Here is a 24,619-nt window from a genome sequence, read left to right on the forward strand (position 1 = left end):
CCGGAAAAAATCTTACCTTATCTGTTGAATCTAGCGTGCTCAGGATTGCAACATGCATCCATTAAGGTTCATCTGGCAGCCATCTCTCGCTTTAGAAGGAGATCCGGTAAGCCATCTCTTTGGTCTCACAGGCTTATGAAGCAATTCTTAAAAGGTCTTTTTAGACCCTATCCACCAGTCAGAGCCCCTCCTCCAGTATGGCAACTGAACACAGTTCTTAGTCAGCTTAAGTAAGTGCCGTTTGAACCCATTCACAGGGCGGACATCAAATACCTTACATGGAAGGTGACACTCCTTCTCGTGCTTACATCTGTGCGGAGGGTTAGTGAAATACAAGTGTTCACAATAAAGAAACCCTTTCTGCAATTTAGACAAGACAGCGTCATCTTACGCACCAACCCTACACTTATACCCAAGGTCCCCTCTGACTTTCATCTCAACGATCCTGTGGTAATGAAAACTTTATTCCCTAATCCACAACGGCGGCAGAAAGGTCTCTTCACTTGCTAGATCTGAAGAGATGTCTCAACTTTTATCTAGAAAAAGTGAAATCAAACCAACTTTTCATAGCATACAGGAACCCTAGAAAAGGTTTACCAGTGACCAAACAGACTATGGGGGTCATTCCGACCCTGGCGGTCCATGACCGCCAGGGCCGGGGACCACGGAAGCACCGCCAACAGGCTGGCGGTGCTTCCATGGCCATTCTGACCGCGGCGGTAAAGCCGCGGTCAGAAAAGGGGAACCTGCGGTTTCCCGACGGTTTTCCCCTGGCCCAGGGAATCCACCATGACGGCGCTGCTTGCAGCACCGCCATGGGGATTCCGACCCCCTTCCCGCCAGCCTGTTTCTGGCGGTTTACACCGCCAGAACCAGGATGGCGGGAACGGGTGTCGTGGGGCCCCTGGGGTCCCCTGCACTGCCCATGCCACTGGCATGGGCAGAGCAGGGGCCCCCTAACAGGGCCCCATGAAGATTTTCACTGTCTGCTTTGCAGACAGTGAAAATCGCGACGGGTGCTACTGCACCCGTCGCACCCCTGCAACACCGCCGGCTCCATTTGGAGCCGGCTTCTATGTTGCAGGGGCTTTCCCGCTGGGCCGGCGGGCGGCCTTTTGGCGGTCGCCCGCCGGCCCAGCGGGAAAGCCAGAATGGCATCCACGGTCTCCTGACCGCGGAGCGGCCATTGGGCGGTGACCGCATGGCAGGCGGTGACCGCCACCTGCCCGCGGTCAGAATGACCGCCTGTGTCTCGCTACATTACAAGTGCAATCTTTCATTGTCATACCAAAGCTTGCTTACCCTTAGACTCTAAAGTACATGCACGATCAACAAGGGCCATTTCCACGTCCTGTGCGTTATTTTCAGGAGTGTCATTACCAGACATCTGTCAAGCTGCAATGCGGAAAAAAGCCCACACTTTCACGGGACACTGCTGCTTGGACACTGAAACCATCAGGGAGGCAGCCGTTGGTCAAGCAGTACTCAGGCATCTTTTCCAATGAAGGTGAGCCATTCTGGTATTACCCACCATCCGCTTCTTACTGTCTATATGCACATTTTCTATAATTTTGCAGTTCTTTTATTATCATATTCATAGCTAGTCATTACTATTTTAATACCCATATTCTTTTGTCATGATAGAATGTTATTATTCCTAACTACAGAAAATGTGCTAGTTCCTGCTTGCTATTCTGATTCAAGCATGTGAATCTATGAAAGTTCCAAAACTGGAGTAAGAAATAAGTTAATTATCTGTAACAGTAGTTCTTCACTATTGGAAACTTTCATAGATTCACATGCGAACCGCCCGCCTCCCCTGGGGAGCTAACCTTCATTCTCCCAGTCTGATCTATATTACAGCACTAATGCTTGGAAAACCTGAGGGAGGACAGCTCCTCACAAAAGGGTTCTAGAGGGTGGTGTAACCTGATTGGTGGATTCTGGAGTTTGGTCCTTTTTTACAAAATGACTGTGGTATGTTACTAAGCTAAAGGCCTAATGCATCTAATGTATATCTTCATTGGAGCATGGCTTTTGTATAACACCAGGGACTCCCATCTCGATGATGAGGAAGGATTCAAGCATGTGAATCTATGAAAGTTTCCAATACTGGAGAACTACAGTTACAGGTAAATAACATATTTTTTCTATGACTATGATAACATAAATGTTGTGATCTGAAATGACATTATTGAAGACAATTCTGTGCATGGCGGTGGCAGAATTTATAGTTAATTAATTTACTATAACTGGTGAAATTCAGTTTTTTTTTTGTTATAAATGTTACTTTTTTAAACTGGCATTTTCTCCTAACTATAACGTGACTTTAACCTCTGTTTTTCCAGTGAATATCTGAGGGTTTTTAATGTGAAGTAAGATACTACTAACACACCAAACATACCAGCACCTTAACCTTTTTTCAGTAAAAAAAAAAAATGAATAATATATATATATATATATATATATATATATATATATATATATATATTTGTGTGAAAATAACCTATAGCTATATCTATGTACCCATGTGAAAAGCATTTTTTGTTTTCGTAATAACTTTGGCTCCGTTTGATGACCTTTCCACAAAAAGTCTCATCCAACTCATCTCCTTCCTGGGGAGTTTTGGGGTGATCTCTCAACTGGGGGCTGAGAAAAAGAGGGGTGGTGGACATGATTTCCCTATTGATTTTTCCATAGGAAAATTTAACAGAGATACCGCAAAAACTGTGAATGGAATTACACTAAATATAGCAGAAAGGTAGAGCTTGGTCCAGAAACTGTGCTTTTTGTAATTTGGTGTAAATGCTTTCAGTAGTGTTCGCGCAATTAAGGTTCAAAAACATTGTATTTCTCACACCTATGAGAATCCCTCGGGTTTACAGATCTCCTTGGCTGCCACCAAATCAACACAGATCTGGCGGCAGCCAGCTTAGGAATTGGGACTCAGTCCTACAAAAATGTTAAATATAGATGTAAGGGGCCCTGCTCCCACCCACCCCGCCGGGCCCAAAAAATGTTTACAAAATTTTGTAGTGAATTTGTGGTGATCTGCAGCATTTAAAAAAAAAATATCTTGAAAAAAGAACCCCTCAGGGTAGGCCCAGGCTCCGAAGAAGGCACATAATATACATTTTGGGGAGTGCAATGTTTGATCTAGGAGGCCCTGGTGAACGCATACCCCAGGACAGACATTATAGTAAGAGGAGTGGGACATGCAGCCCACCCTCCCCTAGCCTGAAAAGGCCTGAGAAACCCACCCCATGGCTGAGGAGCTGACTGGGGGTAGAGGGGGTTCTGGGCCCCACGCAAAGCTCACATCTAAATTAAACCATTTGGGTGTCTCTGGTGGGTGCCAGGACCCCTACAAAATATTTAAAATAGAAAAAATATAATGAGCAGCTGGAGCTGCTCATTGTTTTCTACTGTTCCATGAAGCAAAACCTCAAGATGCCCTGTGAATGTAATTTACAGTTATTTTAGCTTTGTTGGTACCCTTATAAGGGGCAGGGGCACAACCAAACATAGTTTTAATGTTGGGGTGACTGCAAGGAGTGTAGCAGCTCCCCAGAAACATCAAAAAGTGTTCTTGGTCTTACCTTATTTTTTATAAGCATTCCTAGCTGGAGCCCCAAACTCTTCAGCTGGAGTGCAGAACCCCCCTACGTTTATTTTTATGATTGCATTTTGTGGGCTTAATGTGAGAAGAACAATTCAGAGACATGTTGGTTTTATTTAAAAAAAATATGTCTGAAGCTCCCTTTTAACATTTTTCAGCCCACAAAATGCAATGATAAAAACTAAATTAAAAGGAAGACTAACTGGCATTTTTTTTAAATCAAAACTTTAGGAAATATTTTTACAATAATCACTGTTATTAAAGATTGCATTGCGTGAATTATTGAAATATATATTAGAATAGCAATGTTTGTAATTTTTGGGGAAAAATGATAGGTCTGTTTTACATATATTGATATGTTTACCTCCTGAGAAAGCCAATAGCTTCACTTTTTAAGTTTTGATGTTGTGACTCTTTGACACAGTAAATAGGTCTGCATGAGCGTGGCCAGGATCTGTGAGACCAACCGCATGTTGTGCATGCCAGAAGGTTGTGAGTGGTGTGGGGATGACTGCTTGCAAGATGACAGCCCTGAAGTCAACCCCACCCTGCGCATGGCAGTTTGCCTGCAAGCGGTTGGACGCAGGGCCTGGCCTCACCTCACATGTCCTTTACGTCCTAGCCATGGACTGCTAAATACTGCACCTATTACATCACTTATAACATGTTCTATGACATTGTTGATAATATCACTGCAACATTTACTATGACTCACTGATGACAGCTCTGTCCATTGTGGGATGCTAGTTACAGTTACTTTAGCCAGCCCCTGTGGACATCCACAAGGCCCACACGGCCAAAAGCAGTGTACTGTGGGGGCATGGCTGCCAGTGGGAGGAGATGGATATGGCCAAGCCCTGTGGCTAACCATACACACCTTTGCATTGATAATTACCTCATGTATTACATCACTCATGACATGTTCTATGACATGATTGATTGATAATCTCAGTGCAAATTTTACAATGACATCATTGATACATGGCAGGGGTGTGAGTTATAGTTACTTTAGGGCATGAGTTATAGTTACTTGAGTATAACTGGTCAATTGCAGTGGTTTTTAAAGTTTTAAATGTTATATTGTAACTGAAACAATGTACTTTAACCTTTGTTTTTTCAGTGAATATATATATATATATATATATATATATATATATATATATATATACATATATATATATATATATATGTATACATACATATATGTTGAACCAAACACAGTGATATAAATAACTGTGAAATGTGTGAAATATTTCATTATAGTGTGTGACAACACAGATTTCATCATCATAACAGCCCTAAACCACTCTGCTGAACTTTAAAATTGTCAAATCTAAGAGGGTTATATATCTTAGAGGACCAAAGTAAACATCAAGGCTGCATACACTATGGGGGTCATTCCAAGCTTGGCGGGCGGCGGGAGCCGCCCGCCAAGCAGGAACCGCCAGAAGACCGTACTGCGGTCAAAAGACCGCGGCGGTCATTCTGGGTTTCCCACTGGGTTGGCGGGCGACCGCCAAAAGGCCGCCCGCCAGCCCAGCGGGAAACACCCTTCCACGAGGATGCCGGCTCCGAATGGAGCCGGCGGAGTGGAAGGGGTGCAACGGGTGCAGTAGCACCCGTCGCGAATTTCAGTGTCTGCTAAGCAGACACTGAAATTCTAAGTGGGGCCCTCTTACGGGGGCCCCTGCAGTGGCCATGCCATTGGCATGGGCACTGCAGGGGCCCCCAGGGGCCCCACGGCACCCCATACCGCCATCCTGTTCCTGGCGGCCGAAACCGCCAGGAACAGGATGGCGGTATGGGGGTCGGAATCCCCATGGCGGCGCAGCAAGCTGCGCTGCCATGGAGGATTCCCCTGGGCAGCGGAAAGCCGGCAGTACACTTTCCGTCGCCGTCGCCGCCGCGGTCAGAATGCCCAAAGGAGCACCGCCAGCCTGTTGGCGGTGCTCCCGCGGACCACGGCCCTGGCGGTTTTTACCGCCAGGGTCAGAATCAGGCCCTATGTGCCAAAATGTGCAAATTATGTGGAATATTCTCTATTAATATTATTTTATTCATTTGAATTAGAAACAACTGTTTGGGTGAAATTTGCAATTTTTGTAAACTATGGGGGTCATTACGACCCCGGCGGGCAGCGATAGTGTGGCGGTAAGTACCCCCAACAGGTACCTAACGCCATATTATGACATTGGCAGGTTGGCTGAAGCCAACCTGCCAATTAACCACTCCGGGCGCCACAGTGGTAACAGCCGCCGGGCTGGAGATATCCATCTCCAGCAGGGTGTCTGCCATTGTTCCGTCTGCGGGATTATGACCCCGCCTACCGCCATGGTTTTCATTGCATTCGGAACACCGCCAAAACCATGGCGGTCGGCCTTATCAGTGAAAGGGAATTTGTTCCCTGTCACTGATAGGGGTCTCCCCCTTCCCCTCCAGTTACCCCCCACCTCTCTAAACCCCCCACCACACATACATTCACACCTCCCTTCACACACACATCCAAACATGCACGCAGACATGCATTCACATTTCACAACATACACTCACACTTCTATACATGCACACACAAATTCAACACGCAACACACACCCGCATTCACGCACACACATACATTCACACACCCCCACACATACAAAACCCCTCCCACCCCCTTCCCCTGTTGGAGACCAAACTTACCTGGATCCAGGGGGTACTCCGGCAGGAGACAGGATGGGGCGTTGCTACCACCAGCAGCGCCCGCCAGCAGAACATGGCCAGGCTGTATTATTGGTTATAATACGGCTGGCGGCGGTCTACTGGCGTGTGGCGCTGCTGGTGGTAGCAGCGCTACCTTACCGCCATCTGCCGGCATGGCCACAGCTGGATTTCTGCCATTCTTGTGGCGGAAATCCAGCTGTTGTCATAATATGAAGGCTGGCTGGTAGCTGAGGCAACGGTCTTTTGGCGGCCATCGCCGCAGAGGTAGGTGGTTTTTACCTCCAAGGGTAAAATGAGTGCCTATGTGTCAAATTGTGTGGCAAATGCAATAAATCCATAACTTTGTGTTAAGCACTGCAGCCACAGACCACAGTTCCCCATTGTATAATTAACAATGTCTTCAAGAAACATAAAATAAGACTGAAAATGGTAATTCCATTCAGTGTACATTGTTAGCTGCATTTTGAACAAAACTACTTTTTCAAGTGAACTGCCCCAAAATAAACATGTAATATAAAATGTTCATACTGTGCACCATACATAAGATGGCTCAGTATTGCCATCTCCGGGTTCTGGTGCTGTTTGCAAACCACTCAGCGTTCAGCCACATAGCTTATGATATTTCCAGTCCCCCTTGATATTGGACCATATTGCACAGTTAGCGGTTATGAAAAGATACTAGCTACAAGAAAGTGAGTACCTGGTAGTCTCGGTGCCTGCCTAAATGGGAAAGATGTACCCCTCCGTAATAATGCACAGTAGATCCCTATCTGAAAGCAACATTTAGTTTCTTGTAATTCAGGTCAAACATTTTCAGTTTTCGGGTAGCACTACCTCGTATGCAATTCCCCAGGCATCATTTTAAGTGAAAATAGACTGCATGACCATCTGGATTGGCACAAAAGGCATGCTAAATAGCTCTAGAATGTTCATAAAAATTCAATTGAAAATACTTCATTAGATAGAAAACGTGAAAAGCTATGACACTAAGGTTAAACTGAAAAGGTTCCTTTTCAAACAAATAAAGTAAAGAAGACCACCCCAAGTGGGTCATATCCCCTTGTGTGATAAACCAGTCTAACACCTTGTGGCAAATTAATTCATTAATGCCTGATCTCAGTAAAGTATAGCAGCATCCTTAGTGTTTCTCGTCACCACACCGTTGAACAAACAAATATCCATAAATTATTAGATACATTAATATCATAAAATTAATCCAAGAGGAACACTGACTTATCATATCACAATAATATTCATTGTGCTCATTCTCTGTATAGGTGCACAGATACTTGTTCACGTTCGAACCAGATGGCTCCCCAATACATACTCCAATTTCTACTTGGAGCTCCAATATATGCTTAGATCTAAGATACTTCTATGCTAATATTATCTTACCAATTCTAATATTTCTGAGGACACAATCTATTGTGTAATATCTAAGTGACTTACTATCAGTTTCATGAAACATCCCAAAGTACCTGGCTACAGAATAATTTCCGTCCTTATTTCATATCACTCTTAAATGCTCAAGTATGTGTTTTCAAGCTGAAAAAAATCAGACTTTTAAAATATTTATTTGACCAAGGGTAAATAGTGGGGTACATACAAAACTCAGTTTTACATGCCTGACATTTATTGAACTTCCTCATCATTTTGTAATTGGGCTTACATGTGGAGCACAGGAAAATCTTCCACACAAGGTTTACATTTAGTGCATGTACTTAAGTCTTTTGTAGGTTGGAGTCAACCTGGTGTATCTGTTTTTGAGTAGTGGCTCAATGTCATTTTATCCCTGAGTGACTTTAACTTGTGAAAGCTAATTTTAGGTATGGAGACAATTTTGACCCTAATAACTGAATTCAATTTTAATTGTCTCCATTTCCTACATAGCTGCTGCTGCGTCTGATTGTGCTCTCTATTCTATGTTGTCATAAAGTGAATAATGTTAGACTACTCCTTTAATTAAGACCAAAAAAGAGCTGACCAAAAAAGAGCTAATTTCTATTGAAAGAGAGCCACCTTACTCTTGGCCTGACTGAGTATTCTTTCATCATGGTCCTTGAGTTTTGAATCTTTTTACCATTGTATCCTTCCTTTTAGTGAAGGCCACTGAAATACTGAAATTTCTTTTTGGATTTAATAGCTCTCCATAAGGGGTACTATTCTTGAGTGACAAGTAAAACTTGCCAGCTAAACTGATTTTATAGTTGTTTCTATTTCATGCATGGATGAATTCTCCATCTTTCGGTTCAGAACTATTCTAAATTAAGACCAAACCACTGATGTGTCTTAGCCAGATGGTTATGTCTTGTGACATTGTTTGGTTATTGAAACCAGATCACCTTCTCCTCCCAAAAGTCCATTATAAGATTAGCATAGCTTGGGGCACAACATGTGCCCATCGTAGTTACTTGGAGCTTTTGGTACATGCATGTTTCAAACATAAATATATTTCCCAACAAATACCATTTTATCATTTTGAGCAGTATATCTATATGGTATTAGCGATGTAAGAGTCTGGATCTCCAAAAATGCTTAAAAGCATTTATTACATCTTTTTGTTTTTTATTGTATTATAATGATTGTACATCCAATGTGCTAAAAATCTTTATTCTGTATCATAACTTTTCACAAGGAAATTGTTAGTGTCTCTAGTGTAGGAGGGCAGTGTAAGAGGGGAGTGAGTGAGCATAAGGTTTAAGCAAATAATCGATGTATGTAATTGTATGCTTGAAGAGGCTATTTTGGGCTAAACTGATTGGTCTACCTGGCAGCATCTCAATATTTTAGGTATTTTTGGTAACAAGTATATGGTAAGAATGTTTGGATATTCATTCTTTAAGAATTAATATTGCTGTCTTTCTAGTATGCCTCTATCATGCCCACTGGCGTCTGACTGGTTTAACAAATGTGCATTGATTATTTGGTGTGATCATGGGGATGTTATGTTATGCAGATTTGTGGAGAACACTATAAAGCGGGAGGGGATTCTGGTGCCCAGCAGGTGTGAGTCTAGCACTCCTAGGGCCTAGTGGGCCTATATGGAAAGCCAGGTCTGCAACTTCTTACAGAATTCTAGAAGGGAGGGAAAGGCTATCATGTGTAGCAGCAGGTTGTTCCATGCTTTAGGAACAATACAGGAGAAGGCTCAACTGTTGGATCTTGTTTTCTGTATGTGTGGGATTTGTGCAAGTAGGATCCCAGAGAGCAGAGGTGTCTGGAAGGTTTGTGAAAGCAGATTCAATTGTTGAGGTGTGCTGGGCCAGTGTTACGTAGTATCTTGTAAGTGTGGGTCAGGAGTTTGAATTGTGCTCATTTGTTAATGGTGTTGTCTGTAGACTTCTGGCAGGTTTCTTGTTGACCCTGTCATTGAGGGTATTCCCATAGTTCAGTTGCATGGGACCAGGATGTGTGTGATGGTTTTTCGGATGCAGATTGGGAGCCATTTAAAAATCTTCCTATGTGTCTTTAGAGTATGGAAGCATGAGGTGGTGACAGCATTGACTTGGGTGGTCATGTTGAGTTTGCTTTCAATGATGATCCTGAGGTTCCTGGTGGTGAGTGGGGGTTCTAGCTTTCTTGGCAACCAAGTGGAGTCCCACAGTTATGTGCCCTTCATAAAGATCACAATTTCAATCTTGCTGGTGTTCAGCTTTAAACAGTTGGTCTTCATCCAGTGGGTGATTTCAGTCATGCAGGCATTGGACCCGAGCCAGGTACTGGGCATCTTGTCCATGAGGAAGAGAATGAGTTGTGTGTCATTAGTGTAGGAGATGATATTGATACTATAAGATTGGATGATGCTGTCTAGAGGCATCACAAATGTATTGAAGAGTATTTGGGCTCAGGGAGGATTCTCATGGAGCTTCTCAGATGAAGTAATGGGCGTCCGATTTGAACGGTGCCAGGCTGACTCTCTAGGTCCTTTCAGTCAGGAAGGAGCAAATTCATTGGAGTGTGTGTCCTTGATTCTGATGTCAGGCATGGGGATGGGAGACTTTGTCAAAGGCTGCAGAGAAATCCTGAAGGATGAGGGCCACCATGTCTCCCTCTATCGAGAGTCATGCAGATGTCATCTGTGGCAGAGATGCGGGACGTTTCTGTGCTGTGGTTGGGTGTGACACCAGACTGAGTGGTGTGGAGGAGTTGGTGGTTGTTGAGATATTCAGTGAGGTGCCTGTTGATGGTTTTATCTAAGAACTAAGAATTTAGGTAGGAACAGTAGAAGGGAGATCAGTCTGTAGTTGGAAAGTGTTGAAGGATCCGCAGAGGGTTTCGTCAACAATGGGAGGATAGTCTCATATTTCAAAACATCTGGAAAGGTCCCAGAATAGGTGGTGGCATTCAGAGTGGGCATGAGCATGGTACTGATGGGTTGCAGTCCTCTGGAGTAGGCATGATGGGGGCAGTTGTCTGATGGGGTCCTTGAGTACATGGACTTCATTGTGGCAGCGATTTCTTCTGTGGTGAGGACACACCATGTGGTTAGCATTGCTTCTCTGGACAAAAAGTGAGACTTTTTACGAGGTATGTAGAGTCCTGTTGCGGGCTGTAACTGCCTTATATGGTGGTGATTTTATAGGTGAAGATTTGAGAGAGATTTTGGCAGAGGTCCAGCACACTTGAGCTGGATTACTTTATTTTGACTATTGTTTCGAAAAGGAACTTTTCAGCATAACCTTCTTATTGTATTTTTTTCAGATTTTCTGTCTAATTGCACTTATGTGAATATGCTGGAAATATTTATTATATCCTTTGTGCCATTTGGAACGGAGATTTAATCTGTTTTCACAGTTTATTCTATTAAAATGGTGCTTGGGTCACTGAAAACAAGATTGTGACTAAGACTTTTGCTGTAATGCGTTTACCTTTACTTGCTGCTTCCTGAAAAATAAAGCAACCTAAATTGTAGTAATCCACACGTGCAACCTATCAGTTATGGATGAAGTGATCTAAGTGATGGCACATTGCATCTTAAAGGGATAATATATCAGTAGAGGCCTTGGACCAAACAATATACTTTGCCAACTGAAATAAAGACTCTATTACTGTGTATGAAGTTCTGAACTTAACTGTTATTTATTTTGTTGAAGGATTTCAGGTATTGATTTTCTTAAAATCATATTTCATTCCAGAGTCTGTTGGAGCCCTTCTCAAAGCTGCTCAGCTTCGTGCTTCAGAACGCCGTCTTCACTCTCGCCTATCTGGTGGAGCTGTGCGGATTATGCTACCGGGCCTTCACCAAGGTGATTATGCCTTTTGCAATCTTCTTTATTACCATCTGGAAAAAAACAATTAATTCCTGTAAGTGAGAAAGTCAAAAGTTAAAGCTTGCAATCGATTGGGAGTCTCAGGTGTGTCAGCAGTTTGTTTGTGGTTTCACTAATCAGTAATTTCGTTGATGTAGTGTTTGATCAATAGTATTGATTAGTACACTCTGGGTCCAGACGAAGGCTGATTGTTTTTCAAAGACTACTGTACAACGGGGTGACCTGAATATTGAACAGCTCACTGCAGCAGTCTGTAGCTCTTGTATATTTTTGCCTACTGGAGACAGAGGCCATTACCACACTTCTCATCTGTTTGGTTTAGGTCTGTAATGTTTGTCTACCAGTATTCTACATACCTTAACATTAAAAATCGAGTTTACAATTTACAAGCATCCTTCTTTCACTAGCCTCTATGAATGATTGTGCAAAATGACGGTGGGTGTTATCACCGGTGCTCCTGCATTGAAGTGCTTTAGGTTTGGATTGCCTTTGCCAGTGATTGATTGTCATTTTAACGTGGTAGCTGCTACCTGTGGAAGTAGTGGTTCTTCAACAGCAGTCCTGTGTCTGTCAGACCACCGCCAATACTTCTCAAATTGTAAAGGAGACTGTATCACAACAGTACATTAAGTGTTCACCACCCTGCTAGCTCTCCTATCACTTGTTGACTTTATACATGTCTCTGACCCTGTACAGTGCTCTGCTTACTTTTGGCCAGGGTTGCGCTATAAACTACTTTATACGTACATACAAACGTACAGCGGGAACCTAGCTGGGAGACAACAGAGCTTAGTGCTATAATATGAACCAGTAACCAGTAGTTAACCAGTAGTGTGCAGAGAGAATAATGCTCCCTCGTGTCTTCAGGTTCTGTCTGAATTGCAATACGTTGAGGCTTTATGTGATGTTCTATGATAGTCTCAGGTGATACAGAATTCATATCTTGCAAGTTAGGTTTAGAATGGGGGCGAAGCTTGCCTGACCTGAAGATGGCTGCCTTTTAGACAAGCCCCTTCAGTTTTGTACAAACCTTAAACATCCTGGTGCTTCAAGCAGCTATCTTGGTGCAACAGACATCTGCATGCAGCCCTGATCAGCCTGCAGTAACACCGTGGCTGAAAACGGGTCCAAATCCTTGAGGCTGGGCTGCAGGCCAGGCAGCAGGGGGAGGCCTGCCCTGGCAGCAACAGAGAGGCCTTGAAGTGGCCAAAACTGGCATTGCCCAGCAGAGTGTGGGTACAACCGCCAAGCAGTGAAGCCAATCTCTGAGACCAATGCCTCTACCCTCAAGAGTATGACCAGTGCCCGTGACATGCCTGTGCCATGCTGGTGAGTGCAGCAGGCCCTGGGGGCAGAACTAGGCTGCAGGGAATGCTGCAGCGATCCTGTGATCCAGAGGGGTGTTTGATGGCCTGTGGAGGCTGATCAGGGTGCAACTCATGGTGTGTGGCCCTTCTCTGGTGATTATAAAACAAGGGCATGAGACTTTTTCAGACATCTTTGTGGTGGAACATGCCCACCAGTCCCTGGCACCATGACAAGTGCCTGGGTCGAGACTGCACCCGATCAAAGCGAGTTACTAAACTACAGGGACCTATGGTACAGCACTCTGCAGGGTCCAGGAACTGAAGGTGCTTCGACACAAAGGCACAGAGGTGTTGCTTTTCCAGATTTCACGAAGCTGGTTCAAGGAGTGCTGAGACAATTCATCCAAATCAAGCACACGCTGCAAGACCTCCACTTGGAACACAGCATGTATACCCTGCTCACCTGTGGGTGATGGGGAAGGGGAAAGCAAACATTTTTGGTGACCCTAAACAACTGCAGCAGTTCCTAAAACAAACTTCATCTGCATGGGCTCTGCGGCATTTGCCACGATCAAAGGAGAGCTAACCCGTGGCATTGCAAGACCTGAATGAACAGGATTAGAGCCCTCCACGACATATGGGCCATCTATTAGAAATTGAACTGTGACTCAGAGGGCCTCTGGCAGGATGTTTTTGTTAACTATGCAGTGGACACTTGACTAATGACACTCCTCATGCCAGGTGATGGATGTGCCAGGGTGGCGGCCTTGATGTCTGGCCATAGATAGCATGCTGGGGGTGAACAATACGGGTGCATGCTGCTTGGCTAGGGAGGTATAGCGCTCTGGGGGAGATCCATATGGTCCTGGCATCGTATCAGCAGATCACAGGAGAACGTGAGGCGATGGTTGGAGCACCTCTTATTTCTTTCTCTAAGTGCGAATGTTCAAGCACACCCTATGCATGTTAGCGGCCTGTGCGACTTAACGCAACGGGGGATTAGTAGGGTAACATCTGTCCCCATTTATGCTCCACAATGGTTCGATCAGGGTTATGTTGTCTGGCTAAAGGGTGGGTTGGGTGGATCACTTCAATGTATCTGTTGTTGGGGTTCACAGTGTGGGAATGGGGTGGGTTTTATTTAAAACAGCAACAAACTGCACACTGGATTGAGACATGTACTGGGCAGGTGCTGCATTACATCTGGCATTGGCACCTTGAGTGGTAAGATGGTGGCTGGTGCAGTGGACACTAGGGGTCCTCCAATTTGAAGTTACTTAACTAAACTGATAAGGGGTTGAATGATTGCAGGGAAGAGCACAAACTGTTGGTATAGTTACAGCACCATTGCATAGATGTAGCTATATTGCAAGAAACGCATCCGCCCCTGACAGTTGCCTGCTTGGAGAGCGTTGTATGGGCATGCTGATTTGGGTACGGACCAGTTCTGAAATAAAACTGCAAGAGGTGTGTGTGGATTCAGGCTGCATGTATTTGGTAGTGCTGCTGCAAGGATGATTTGGTTGCTCTGCTGGTGGGGGTGTATGGCTCTAATTCCCTAATTATGATGACCCACAGTTTTATCACAGCCTGCGCTCCCAGTTCCCTCTAGATATGGGGTGGAGATTTTAATTGATTTTTGTGCCCGTAACAAGATTGGTCTAGGGGTCTGCCTAAGCAGCCCTCACCTGAGGCTCAAGCCCTTAACGAGATTGCTGAGCAGTGCGACCTGTTAGATGTTTGGTGGCAAAAGTTCTCAACAGTGGCAGGATATACACATTACTCCACGGTGCACAATATCTACATGCCCATAGATTACTAGTTTATTTCTCGAAGTTTGGTGCCGTGGGTGCGGAGGTGTCAGCATTTCCAGCACACTTATTCAGACCACTCATCAGTAATAAGAGAGCTCATTCTGGACAGCCCAAGGTCCCCAGTGTTCCGTGGTGATTCCCGTCCTGCTCTCTTCTGAATGCAATATTCTGGGAGGAACTAGTGCAGGTGATAGATTAATATTTTAACAACAACGTAGACTTGGTGGAGAAATGTGCAGCTGCCTGCAAAGCTTTAAAAGTTTATATCCGGGTGGGGAGGGTCACAATCTCGAAGCATGCTGACATGCTTAGATCGCTGCAGGCCCATTCAGAAGTTGGAGTCTGAAATAGCTGGCCTAGAGCATGTGCACGGAGAGACAGCTGAGCAGAGTGCTGGGCGACATCACCATGAGGTGGCATATAGCGAAATCAGTCGCCTAGGGAAATATGCGACTGTGTGGGGGTTATGGGGAGGGTGAATGGCCTAGTGCAACACTGGCAGTGCTCCTCAGATCTCAGCAGGCGGAGGACACAATTTTAGTAGTTAATGAAGAGTAGGATGTGCCCCTACACATTTAGGAGAAGGTGTTGGATTGTTCCTGCCGTTATTATGTGGATTTATATATGTCACTTCTCCCTCACGATGAATAGGCAACAGTGGACTACCTCTCCCATATCACAATTAAGTGGCTCATGGCAGAACATCGAGAGCACCTCATGGCCCCACTCCACCCTGCGGAGATTGTAGCAGCGTAAAAGAGATGCCAAGTGGGAGAACGCCAGGTACTGATTAGCTTGTCCCTCACCTGCTCATCCTTTATGAAGAAATGGTGAAGGGGGCATGCCGGTCACGATGCATTAGGCTCCCCTAGTCACTCTGCTGAAGCCAGGCAAATCAGTCGTTTGTTGTTCATCTTACAGACCTTTGTCACTGTTAAAAATCAACACAAACATTTTTGCGAAAGTTTTGGCTAATTGCTTGGCGCCTGTGCTCCCAAGTATTGTCGGGCCTGAGCAAGCCGAGCTCATACCAGGTCGGTCATTAATTTACAATCTCAGAGCCCTTTTTGGCACAATCTCTCAAATTGACCCAGGCGTGCTTGCTACTGCAGTGTTTTTGGACAAAGAGTTTGGTTCGGTTGAGTGGACTTTCATGTTGGCAGTGTTATAACATGTTGGGCTGGATGATGACTTCTTACAACTCATTCAACTGCTTTATATGTGGCCGACGGTCCACATCCGGGTTAATGGTGTAGTCTCAGAAGCCATAGATATCACAAGGGGCCCCAGACAGGGCTGTCCCCTATCACTACTGCCTGTATGCCCTGGTGGCTGATCTGCTGGCCTGTGCACTGCGTGAGTACCCCGAGCATCAAGGGAGTTGCTTCCCGCACTACAATCTTATCATCTCTGCCTGTGCAGACGATGCAGTCCTCTGTGTGTGGAATCCAGAGCATAATTATGGCAGGGCCATGCAGCCGCTTACGGAGGTTGCCAACTTCTGGATCAAACTGCGTCTGTCGATCAGCAGGTGCATCACCATAATAAAGATGATGGTGTTGCTGCGCTTGTTATTTCCGTTTGCGAACATCATGATTCTTCTTACCCGTGCTGCATTCTTGTGCACTTGACCTGGGCTGGGAAGCAACCATGAGTGAGTTGGGACACATTAGCTCTCCCCTATCATATGAGTAGGCTGAATGCCCCGGATATGGAAGTCTACTACAGAGCTGCGCAGTGTATGTTTGCTCATTACTCACTGCATGGCCCAGGTGATCGCTGCATGGCCCAGGTCACCTACCTCATTTTTGGTTTGAAAGAGACGCTGCCTCCCCATTTTAACTTCATAAAAAGCTGTTTGATAAGACAGCGCAACACTACAATATTCTTGACTTGTTAAGCACAATGGCATACTTGTGTAAGAGGCTTGCTAACTTACAAACTGGACCTCTCCTTTACTCACCACTGTTAAGATAGAGCTGTGTGTGTGGTTCCCATTTGGAGAGGAGTGAGAGGGGCAGCAGCTGTATTACAGGACCTGCACCTGTGACGCAAAGGTGACTTCTTCCAGGAAAGATTGTTGTGTAAAAAAGGAGCAGGTTAGCACGCAGGAGGACACATACCTTAAAAGCCAAGCTTCAGTACTATAGGGAGTGTCACACAATGCGTGAGCTGCTAGGGGACGGCTTGCGGGAACCTCCAGTGTTACCAGCCCTGACATATTTGCTGCAGACGCTGACACCCTAGCTCTGTATAGTAAAATCCAGCTCGCTTGTTCCGTTATGGGTCAAGGGACAGTTTGTTTTGCTTTCATTGCAGAGAAGAGGAGGCAGGCTTTGCTCATGTGGCGTGATTCTGCCCAGGAATGCAGCGCTGTAGGGTCACGGTGCTGGAAGAGTTGTGGGAGATAACGGGTGAATGCATTGAGCCACCCCCTCCATTGGCACTGCTGGGTTATAACAGGGACGTCCCAAAGTCCATGTGATGTTTGGTGGCTTTGGGACTATTGTTTGCAAAGCATAGAAAATTGATGCGCTGGGGAAAGGGGCTGCTCCTCACGCTGAGGGATTGCATGTGGGCATGGCATATTTCAAAACCCAGTCTGACGCCTACCATGTTCTGATGCTGGTCCGTAACCATCGGAAGGACATCTGGGAACTCTATCACTCTTAGCTCTCCCGGGTGTCGGAAGGCTGAAACTTGTAGTACAGGGCATGGTGAGGAAGTGATATTAGCGGTCCTGAAGCAGGTAGCATAGCCCCTTGAACTGGATCTGTGGCATAGCTTGGCGCAGGAGACTGGTCGGTGATGTTGGCCTGGCCCCCTCGAGGGGATTATAGCGGGAAAGTGTATTTAGTGCTCTCGGCCTGGTACGAAAGTTGTGCTGTTCCAGAGAGTATGCCTGGCCTCACTGCAGTTTGTTCCACATATGCTAAGCTGCACCCCTGTCTATGTACTCTGTAGTCGTGTAACTTGTGCTGCCTTAACTTGTGCGTATGCGCAATGTTAGAGCTTCGTATTCCATTGTATTTCGTATGGTTGTCAAAAATGAAAATAAAGTTATAATAAGAAAAAATACTTGGATTTAGAATTCCTGAAGATGTTGGTAAACATGCCTAGGAGAAAGAAACAAGGAAAAGAAGTCGAGGTGTGGTTTTATGGCACCGAGCGATAGAGGAAGATGATGGCCCTCATTTCAAGTCTATTATAATGGGTGTGGTATTTACTGTTACCCAAGAGTGGCAAACATCTGTTATTCCAGGTTTTCAGCAGGAAAATGAGGCAAAACATGCCGAATCAGTTTGCAACATACAAAATACTGCATTTGTTTCAAGCTTTTTCCCTTGATAAATTTTAGCAGGTTCGATCCTGCCAGAATTTATCAAGGGACAACTACGAGGGTAAGATAATTATCACACAATTTATAATTCTAAGTCGTACTGAAGGCCAGAGAATGTTTAAAATACTCTTTGAAAATGTGTAGCACTGGTTCTGGTGGGAAGTGGTTCACAATGAGTGCATGGGATGGATCTTACAAACTGCTTAGTGTACCTCAAATTTCAGTCACACTAGGTAGAAACGTGAGTTGGATGTTAGAGTTTGAGCTGCTTGGTTTCTTGTAGCATTTCTAGGGTTAGCCAGGGCTTATGGTATGAAACAACCCTTGAAATGAACCCCTTGTTCAGTGTGGATCTGAAGAAAGCCTTTGTGGATGGGTCTTATCAGTGGCTAGGAATGCCTCCGGTAACTAAGGAAATTGTCTCCCCCATTCCTCTGGTTATTAGTCAAAAACATCCAAAAATAGGGGTGAAGTAGGCTCCTCACATCCTTTTGTACTGGTTTCACTACATCTGCTGAACTTCACCTGTTGCACTATTGAAATGCCTCTGGCCAAGATGTGATGGGAGCATCTGACTCAGCGGGTCATTTTGAACTATGTTGAAGAATAAAATGCAAAATATAATTTTCTAAATACCAATACGTCCAACATAAAGGAAAAATGGGGAAATGTAATATGAAAACCACTACTTTGATGTGTACTATTTGTAGAGAAGCAGTGATAACTAGAGGCTGAATTTGGTATACTTTTACACCAAACTGATGATGCCTGAAATACAGAAGACAATTAAGTTGAATGTTCATGTGACTGAAACACTATAGTATCTTGCATTTTCTTGGTAGACTAAACCCAAAAGTGTGGTAGAGCAATTCACACTGGAATAATTGCCGGGTTTGCAACTGCAAAATAGTTTTTTGATGTAGCCCTATATCTCCTCATGTTAATTCTTTGAAAGTCCACCATTTTTCTATGTTTATACTAGAAATCAAGGAAGGTTGATGGTTAATCCATATAGGTGTGCAAGTTCCTAGTCATCTATTCATGAAATACTAAGAAACATTATTAATGTCTATAATTAAGCCTGACCAGAAAATTATTTCATCAACATTTGAGTTTTGCAAAGTCACAGAAATTTATTTAAACCTTCTGAAAGCAATATTTAAAGTAAAGCGAATGGTTGATGTCTGGTTCAAGCACTTTGGCATAGAACAATTGCAGGCTTCTTAAAATACAAGACCAATAGCACGATCTCACCTTTAGCAATGCTTTACTTCCTGTGTTTGTACAACATAGGTCCCTCAATGATATTGTAATTGATGCTGGAAAAAAAATATTGTATACTGGCCATCACAAGGGGTCAGCAGAACTGTGAGTGGGACCCCAAGAATCCACTCAGAAATGAGAAATCATCAGGGAAATAACATTTAACGTATGATTCCTCTGATACTTTCTAATTCCTTGCCAAATATGTGCCCAGAAATTTGGCTGCTCTTTCAGCTCCGCCAGGGTAAATATGCTGGTCATTGGCTTACTAAACTACTCATAATCTACATGGCCCAGGTAATGCCTGTTCACAGGCCCATTTGAGACTCTGAACAACTTCGAAGGAGGGCCTAGCTGTTCAATGAAAATGTGAAATAAATGTGATGTTGGACAACCCTGCTTAGTTCCCCCATCAATTAAATCATATAACTATTAACTTTGACAAGTTGCAGGACTATCTGCTGCATGCTGAGGGGGTGCTGAGTGCCGTAGTTTCCCTCATGCACATCAGAGGGGACCTCCAGTCCCACAAGCCACTGCACTGTGAGGGCGCCAATGTTCATCACTGGAAGGAGTGGGGCTTCCCTCATACCTGTGCATAAAGTGCTGCTGTGAAGCCTGAGCCAGGGAGGCCCATCTGTGCCCATTGGCGGATGCATAAGGCTGAGCTGGGCCACCCCCCTAAAAATAATTTTTTACGAGATCTTCATCGACTGTGTGAAGAGTGTTACAGAGGGAGAGGAGACCGGTCTGCGAGGTGTTATGAGGAGTGTCCCTAATGAGAAGAAGGATTCAAGCAGCAGGATGGCTGGAGGAGCTGTAATACCACTCGAAATGCAACACCTCAAGTGCCAAGAGCCATAAGAATGGGGGAAGAACCCTAGACTCAGGAAAGTGGACTTGACTTGGGGAGACAGGACTGAGTCCCAGAGCGCCTCTGCTCTAACATGGAGCCATGGCCCCAGGCAGGTACCTGGGTTTTCCCATTCTGTGTTTATGTGGGCACTCAACAAGAGGTTCCTTTTATGTCTCTGATTATCCCGTTAGCAGGGGATTAAAAAGGGGAACAAGGTTGTTTTTTGCACTGGTGCACTGGTGTTTAGAGAGCTTAGGAAATCACAAGTTTTCTGGGTACTCATGGGCCCTGATAATTATCTGGATTGGTGTCTCTAGAAATAAACAGCATCCCCCCAGAAGACTGCTTGTAGCGAGGAGAAGGAGCATAATTGTCATTGCGCTGGATGCACCCAGGCCAAGAGCGGGACCATCTTCACCTGTTCTCCTGTGGACAAAGCTGGACAGGACCACAGTTCTTGGCCATTGCTCAAATTCTCAACCTGGGGCTGATTCCCTGTGGATGGTCACCTGTATCCAACAAGATTGGTGACCATGTTTTATCTTGCTTCATTTTCTTTATATACGTGGTGTAAACGGTGTAGCGTATTACATTTCCATTTTTTTAAATTCTGATTCATGGAGAAGAGGAGTGTTTCAAGTAAAGGGGGAAGGTTTACTTTCCACCTCTTCTGTTACCTCCTATCTTACCACCATAATGGGGCTATCTCTAGCAAACTAAGATAGTCTTATTGACATGGGGGGGACTATTAAAGTGACTGTAATACTGCCAACATGCTGGCATAATTACCGCCAAATGACCATGGCGGTGATACCTCCCATAGACAGCCAATGTACGACACCAACCGCCAGGGCATTAACACCACTGACCATGGCGGTAGCCATCAACAGCCAGGCGGAAGACAAGGTACCGCCCACCGTATTATGACATAGCGAATCGCCACGATTTCCGGGGCAATACCAATGCCATCAAAAGCCTGCCCGAAACACTGCATAGAAAACAAAAGACTCACCATCAGAGACACAGAGAAGACCTCCACCACCAGGGAGCCGTAAATTCAAGTCTTCGTGATGCTCTTCTACTCCATGGTCCACCAGGAACACCAACACCGACGAAGATGACAACAGTGAGTACAGCTATCTAGCACACAAGGGAGGGAGGGAGGAAAAGGAGAGTGACACATACACACCCAACACACACCATTCACACACACACACCATACACACAACCAGCTGCAGGTTAAAACCAATGTCACAGAACCCACGTCTAATTAAAACAAGGACTACATTCAGGTTTAACTGATACTGTAATAGGATGCCAACAGCCACCATATTGTCCATGCGATAACAAAAACAGGCATCAATGTCCTGAAAGGGCCAATGACCAGTCGAAAGTACAAAAGGCCCACATGGCCACAGGACACAGTTCAAGCCCCAACTTGGTTCCCGACATTATCCAGACTCCACTGTGCAGGGGCATCATGTTGGAAATGGGCAGGCACCTCAGGGAGGATGGAGGTGGGTGTGGGGGGCACCTGAGCTGAAGTGGGTAAAATGCCCACTGGTTCTGGAGGGGCTCCTTGCCCACTTGTTTCTGGTGGGGAGTGTAAGGCCACAGTCTGTGAAGCGGGAAACATGCCCACTGGTTCTGAAGGGGGCTCCTTGCCCAATTGTCCCTGGTGGGGAGTGAATGGCCACAGTCTCTGAACTGGGGAACATGCCCACTAGTTCTGGAGGGGGCTCCTTGCCCAATTGTCGCTGGTGGGGAGTGTAAGGTGACAGTCTCTGAAGTGGGGAACCTGCCCACTGGTTCTGGAGGGGGCTCTTTGCCTAGTTGTTACTGGTGGGGAGTGTAAGGCCACAGTTTGTGAAGTAGGGAACATGCCCACTGGTTCTGGAGGGGGCTCCTTGCCCAATTGTCTCTGGTGGGGAGTGTAAGGTCACAGTCTCTGAGGTGGGAAACATGCCCACTGGTTCTGGAGGGGGCTCCTTGCCCAATTGTCTCTGGTGGGTGGCCTACATGCCCTCTGCTGGAGGTGAGGGCTGCTGTGCCTCTGCTGGAGGTGAGGCCTGCTGCGCCTCTGCTGGAGGTAAGGGCTGCTGTGCCTCTACTGGTTGTGGAAGCAGTGGATGCTGTTGTGTGTGCCACTGTCTGTTGTTTGTGTGAGTGTTTGTGGCCTGAAGTCTGCTGCCTGTGTTTGACTGTGCTACTCTTGTCTGATGTTTTGTAGGCATGCTTATCTGTATTTGTGCATGGGATGGGTTGGGGTTGGGGAGACTGGGACTGGGAAGTGGTAGTTGGAGGGGGGACAGTAGGAACAGGGTCACTGGCTGCCATCAGAGAGGAGGCCAGAGCCTGAAAAGATCTCTGTAGGGCTGCCAACCCACCGTGGATGCCCTCCAGGTATGCATTGCATTGCTGCATCTGGGATGCCAGACCCTGGATGGCATTCACTATGGTTGACTGTCATACAGAGATGGATCTCAGAAGGTCAATAGCCTCCTCACTAAGAGCAGCAGGACTCACTGGGTCAGGGCCTGAGGTGCCTGGGATGCCTGGGTTGCCTGGGGAGATGCCCACCCTCCTCGGTAAGTGGGCACGGGCAACTCTGTGGGGGGCTACTGGGAAGGTGGTGCTGGTGCGGGGGTGGCAGCTATACCTGTAGCTGGGGTGGTTCCAGAGGTGTCTGCCACCACCAGGGAACTAAAATTGGAGGAGGAATAAGAGTCAGTGTTGTTACCTCCTGTCTCCGCCGTGGTGCTCCCCTCGCCCTCCGTACCACTGGTCCCCTTGGCGTCAGTGGACTCTGACTCCTGGGTCCTGTGGGATGCAGCTCCCTCAGTCGCCTGTGCCCCTGCTCTTCCCACAGATGATGCTAATGCACACATGGACAGGATGACAGAAGAAAACAGGGGGAGGAGAGATAAAGGGAGCACTGGGTCAATTATAGCACCAACACCACAGATGGCGTACACATTGCCATCACACACAGGGATCAGGATTGAGCACTATGCATCACCCTGGCATTCCATTAGCTAGGTACCACAGCGAGTTGAGAGCCAACCACTGCCAACTGCACCCCTCCTAGGATCCACTAAGCCCTGTCTGAACTGGAATGCCACCTAGCTAGTTTACAAGATTTTGCTATACACCCATTTACCTTGAGATGGACCACGCAACAATGTCTGAGCTGGCATTAAGGGGTACCCACTAACTGAAACCCACCAACAGGATTCCATGCCAGCCAACAAACATGGTTGTCACGCTCACTGTACTCACTCCTTTGTTACTGCTGTGCTGCCCTCAAGCTCCCATCCAGACCTGGGTAGGCCACTGCCAGTATGCAGTGTATCAGGGGGGTCAAGTTCCGACAGGCACCCCGCCCTCGTTGGGAGTCTATCCCCAGCTGGGCCTCCGTGATCTTCTGGGCCTAGCGTCTCAGGTCCTCCCACATTTTCCTACAGTGGGTGCTCTGCCTGCTGTAGACCCCCCTGGGTCTGCCCTTCCTTAGCGAAGGCATGCCACAATCCCTTCTTCTGGTGGGGGCTGACCTGCAGAGGTAATACAGACAGGAGGACGCCATTAAACATACAATCCAGCTTGTCACACATATGGCCCACAAATGCCATTTCTATCTCCATTGGCACACACATCACCCGGCACCCACCATGGACACTACCACCAGACATATCCACCCCCCAAATGGCACGCTGCTAGCACACACATCTCCATGCAACCTTGTCACATGCATCGTGCCCATTGTGTACTCACCTGTTGGTCTGGAGGACCATACAGCTGTTCAGCAAGCACTTTAACTCCTCCGAAGTGAAGGCAGGGGCCCTTTCCCCTGTCACACAGGCCATGGCAGGATCCAGACACAGGTCACAGGAGCACACGCAGTGGATGTATTGTCCTGTGGAAAGTCAGGAATCAAGTGAGACTTTAGACAGAAAATGGTGGTGACATCCGTGGTGGTGTACACCGTCACCGCTGCCAGTGATCCCCATTGGCCACTGTACTCCATAGAGACCCATTTTAGCCAATGAGGAATAGCACGGCGGTGCAAGACTGCCTTCCGCCATGATGCCCAATGCTGGCGGAGATTTATCACTTCCACCTGTCCCTACATACAGGACAGGCGGTCGCCATTTTATGGTGGTGGTCAACATTCTGAAATAGAAAACTGCGTCATTGCTGTCAGTTGTACATACATTGCCATTTACATTGTTGAATTGCATACAAGCTCAGTTACACTGAGGTGGTGGTTCCATTGTTCAGTTTGTCACTCCCTTCTCACTCTTGTGTCCCTTAGGTACCTACCACTGCGGAGGAATAGGGGGAGGAGGCAAGATCCCGTGTACAGACCCCTTGTGGAAATGGCTACACAGGAGGGCAGGCACACAATGCTCACCTATAGATTGGACAGGGCCACAATCACAGAGCTGTGTGC

At 46.0% G+C, this 24,619-nt stretch overlaps 1 protein-coding gene across 1 annotated transcript in view; it reads left to right on the forward strand.

The window, feature by feature from the left end:
* Positions 1–24,619, forward strand: part of UNC79 (unc-79 homolog, NALCN channel complex subunit) — a 770,017-nt gene that overhangs the window by 548,492 nt on the left and 196,906 nt on the right. The window contains exon 43 of the mRNA XM_069208227.1: positions 11,455–11,565. Within this exon, the coding sequence (XP_069064328.1) occupies positions 11,455–11,565 (111 nt within the window). The remainder of the gene's footprint in view (positions 1–11,454; positions 11,566–24,619) is intronic.

The sequence above is a fragment of the Pleurodeles waltl genome, chromosome 9 (assembly GCF_031143425.1).
Source record: "Pleurodeles waltl isolate 20211129_DDA chromosome 9, aPleWal1.hap1.20221129, whole genome shotgun sequence".
Classification (NCBI taxonomy): domain Eukaryota; kingdom Metazoa; phylum Chordata; class Amphibia; order Caudata; family Salamandridae; genus Pleurodeles; species Pleurodeles waltl.